At 35.9% G+C, this 4,122-nt stretch overlaps 1 protein-coding gene across 1 annotated transcript; it reads left to right on the top strand.

Annotated features, from left to right (window-relative positions):
* Positions 1 to 244: 244 nt before the first annotated feature.
* Positions 245 to 1,207, top strand: LOC109561044 (olfactory receptor 2H1-like). The gene has a single exon (XM_019963473.2). It carries the CDS (start codon positions 245 to 247, stop codon positions 1,205 to 1,207), a length of 963 nt encoding a protein of 320 aa, XP_019819032.2.
* Positions 1,208 to 4,122: the final 2,915 nt, after the last annotated feature.

Genomic DNA, 4,122 nt, shown 5'->3' with positions numbered 1-4,122 from the left:
GTGGGGATGTTATGATTACAGATTATGGGAATGAATCTCAAGGTTAGTTTTTAATGAATACTCCTTTCTACGTTAAACTCACAGCTTTTTAGAAGAGAGATTGTATGCTATTGGTCTAAGGTAAGAAAATCCCCAATATGTCCCATTTCCCAAGACCCTATGGAAAACAAATTCTTTTCCTGTCTAGTTAACCTTTTCTAAAATCTATTCACATTTTTTCCCTTAAAATTATGTCCAAAACTCTATGCCAAAAGCAACAGGAAGCACCAACAAGAGCTTCCCAGTGGGATTTGTACTTCTTGGCTACTCTGAATTTCCCCAGCTAGAAATGGTTCTCTTCTGGATAGTGATCTTCTTATACATCATGATCATTCTCTCCAATGTGACTATCATCTTGCTCTCATACATGAATCCTCAACTCTACACCCCCATGTACTTCTTTCTTAGCAATCTCTCTTTCTTGGATCTCTGTTTCACCACGACTGTTGTGCCCCAAATGTTGTTCAACTTGCGGGGGCCAGATAAGAGCATCACCTACACAGGATGCATCATTCAACTGGGCATGTTGCTCTTTGTTGGTGCCACACAAGGTGTCATGCTGGTGGTGATGGCTTATGACCGCTATGTTGCTATCTGCCAGCCCTTGCGCTATACTATCATCATGCATCCTCAGTTCTGTTGGAAACTGGTGCTTATGTCTTGGCTGTCTGGACTGATTGAATCTGTTACCCAAACACCTATCACATTCCAGCTGCCATTTTGTGCCCACCACTGTCTGGATGACTTTCTCTGTCAGGTTCCTTCTCTCATAAGACTAGCTTGTGGAGACACTTCCGCTACTGAGTGGCAGATGACAATCTCTGCTGTTCTCTTTACCATTTTTCCAATGGGGTTGATCCTGACTTCTTACGGCTACATAGCTCAAACTTTAGGTAAAATCCAATCTGAGGAGGGAAGGCAGAAGGCCATTGCTACCTGCTCCTCCCACCTCACTGTGGTCTTCATGTTTTATGGGACAGTGGCCATGGTTTACACAGACCCTAAGAACCAATTTGCTTCAAAATACGGCAAGTTTGTCAGTTTCTTCTTCACTGTGATCACACCATTGCTGAACCCTCTCATCTATACCCTGCGGAACAAAGAAGTGAAGAGTGTCTTGCAAAGACAGCTGAGGAAGGGCATCAGCATAAGAAAAAAAAGAAACTGATCTTTTGAACCAGAATGTTCACAGTGCAGAAAATCATGACATCCGCTCTACATGAAAGTCTGAATTATTACTAAAATTGGGTGGATTTACTTCAAAGACAATACTTTATGAGTTACTATTTATTCCTACAATTTGCATGTAATTTTTGTAAAAATATCTGTACAAAGTTAATATTTTATCCATCTATTTAGTGTTCAAATATATTTGTCTAAGGAGATACACCATTTGCAGAATGAAGTTTTGATGAATTTATCTTTCTTAAGCAATACATGCAGCGTGAGCTAAACATTTTAAAGTTATAAAAGCAATAAATTATAAATTATCTTTATATATACTTTAAAATTGAAAAAATGGAAAGAAATGTTTATCATGAATTCTTTTAGACAAGCCTAAAGGGAGGAATATTTTTTCTGGAGTTTCCTTAAGTTCTTTCTACACATCCAGTCTTCCTTCTTTAATTTGACTATAAGAATGACATTTTGTGTATAAAGAAGAAATCTTACATGTACATATTTTGCTATATTTTCTTTTTATTTACAGTATTTATAAGATGAAACCATAGTGAGATGCCTCTGAGGTGTCTGAATAGAGGTGTTTAGGTATTCTTTCCTATGAAAGAGATCTATAAATTTAATTCATACTTATTTTATTCTTTTTGTAATTATTAATACAAATTTCTTAAATATTTAGTCATTTCTATTCTTCTACCCATGTAAGATGTGCTGTGCTGTGCTTAGTCTCTCAGTCGTGTCTGACTCTTTGCAACCCCATGAACTGTAGCCTGCCAGGCTCCTCTGTCCATGGGATTCTCCAGGCAAGAATATTGGGGTGTTTCCATACCCTCCTCCAGGAGATCTTCCCAATCCAAGGATTGAACCCAGGTCTCCCACATTGCAGGTGGATTCTTCACTGTCTGAGCTACCATATAAGATAAAGCTATTTAAATATAAAATGTCATATTTTAAAAGGTAATTTTCTCATGTATTCTCTGATAAAACAGAGAATCTTTCTTATAAAGTTGTACAAACATAACTCAGCCAAAATCCAGGTGAATTTTTGCAAATGGACATTAAGTGTTAAATGGTGGTCTCAGCATTTTAGCACAATTGAGTTGAGTTGGTAATTTCCATTAAAGTGTACTGATCATTTTATGGGAACTTATGCTATTAGGAATACCAAAGATAACACACAGTTACATGAAATTTTAAGACATCTATTTTCTGATTTATTAGTCTTTGCAATGTTCACAGTGATTCCCTAATGTCATTAGCAAGTTAGTTGAAACAGATGGAGTACTAGTGAATAGTGGAATGCCTAACACACACATAAAAGATGAAAGAGAAACTCAGCTGAAAATGTTGATAAAGATGAGAGGGAAGGTTATGCTTATTTGTGATGCTGTTAATCAAATAGGAGTTTTCTTTTTAAACATTGTATGAAAAAGGTTGTTTCTTTCAAAAGCCTAAGAATATTTCATAGAAGTAAAAATTATAGAAAACGCTTTTGTTGCTCTGTTAACTGATTCAATAAAGTGGTAGTGGTTTCTGTGTTTATTTTTTCTTGTTTCTCCTTTTATTCTTTCTTGTTTCCTTTCTATTCATTACCATAATATACAATCAATTTCCTTTATAAAAATAAGTTTTTTATTTATTCCTCTTCTTTCCATTTCAAAATATTTTCTTCTTCAATAATTATTCACTCTCTGTTAGTCTTGTTAGCTGTGAAAATTGATGCCTTGAAGTGCATTTCATCACTGTCCACACCCAGAGTTTATATTAAAAATCACAAGGAGCAGATTCAGGGTTAAAATTTCTCAAGAGATGAAGTTTGATTATTTTGATTTTTTTCAGACATAAACTTAGTAAACAATATGTTTCAAGTGAGCATCTTCAAATGACCTGACTTTTTCTTCCTAAAAGGCTCAAATGATTGGAAGCAAACTCTGAATGGAAAACAAAAAAAATAAAAAGACAACCCTGACACAATGCAGACTGACATATTTCACCTCCAAAAATAGAATACAAATAATTTTTAAGCATTCAAAAATATTAACACGATACTGGATGCTTGGAGCTAGTGCACTGGGACGACCCAGAGGGATGGTATGGGGAGGGAGGAGGGAGGAGGGTTCAGGATGGGGAACACATGTATACCTGTGGCGGATTCATTTTGATATTTGGCAAAACTAATACAATTATGTAAAGTTTAAAAATAAAATAAAATAAAAAAAAAATTAACCGAGGTATACAGTTTTCTGGGTCATGAAAGCAAACTGAAAATGTTAAAACACTGAAATCATACAGACTGTACTCTCTCAAATAATGAAATAAAACTGAAAATAAAAACAATATGTTTTTAAAATTTAGAGAAAAATCTGTAAGTATATGGAAATTAATATACACCTGAGTAAACTGAGGTAAGAGGAGTCTCAAAGGAAAATGCCTAGGATAAAACTATCAGTCCTGTATGTAAACAAAGCGTAACTATTTTTCAAGAGTAAAAGAAAACTTAGTTAAAAAAAAGATTTTTCAGGAGATGGAGTCAAGATGAAGAAACAGGAGGACATGGAGTTTGCCTCTCCCCGTAAGTACATCAATAATTCATCAACAAATTAAACAGTTCTCACAGAGCACCTACTGAATGCTAGCAGAGGATCTCAGATACCTGAAATGACAAGCAAATCCCCACACATCTTGGTAGGACAAATTGAGGGAAAAAGAAAGAGGAAGCAACTACACCCCTGGGGGGAGCTGAAAGAGAGTAGGGGTTCCCTAACTTAGGGAAGCACCCTCATTTGTGGAGAGATCAACTGGGACAGAGAGGTAGCTTTAGTGACCTGGAAGAAAACATAGCAACCCTAAAACCTACATGGATGGTCTACGCCTCAACCCTGCACACCCAGCCTGAATCTGTTT

This window comes from Bos indicus, chromosome 7, assembly GCF_029378745.1.
Source record: "Bos indicus isolate NIAB-ARS_2022 breed Sahiwal x Tharparkar chromosome 7, NIAB-ARS_B.indTharparkar_mat_pri_1.0, whole genome shotgun sequence".
Taxonomy (NCBI): Eukaryota; Metazoa; Chordata; class Mammalia; order Artiodactyla; family Bovidae; genus Bos; species Bos indicus.
The sequence above is the reverse complement of the archived record's forward strand: the minus strand, read 5'-3'. Positions and strand labels throughout refer to the sequence as shown.

Coding starts and splice junctions, on each gene's coding strand:
- LOC109561044 (XM_019963473.2), top strand. CDS start 245: ATGCCAAAAGCAACAGGAAGCACCAACAAGAGCTTCCCAGTGGGATTT.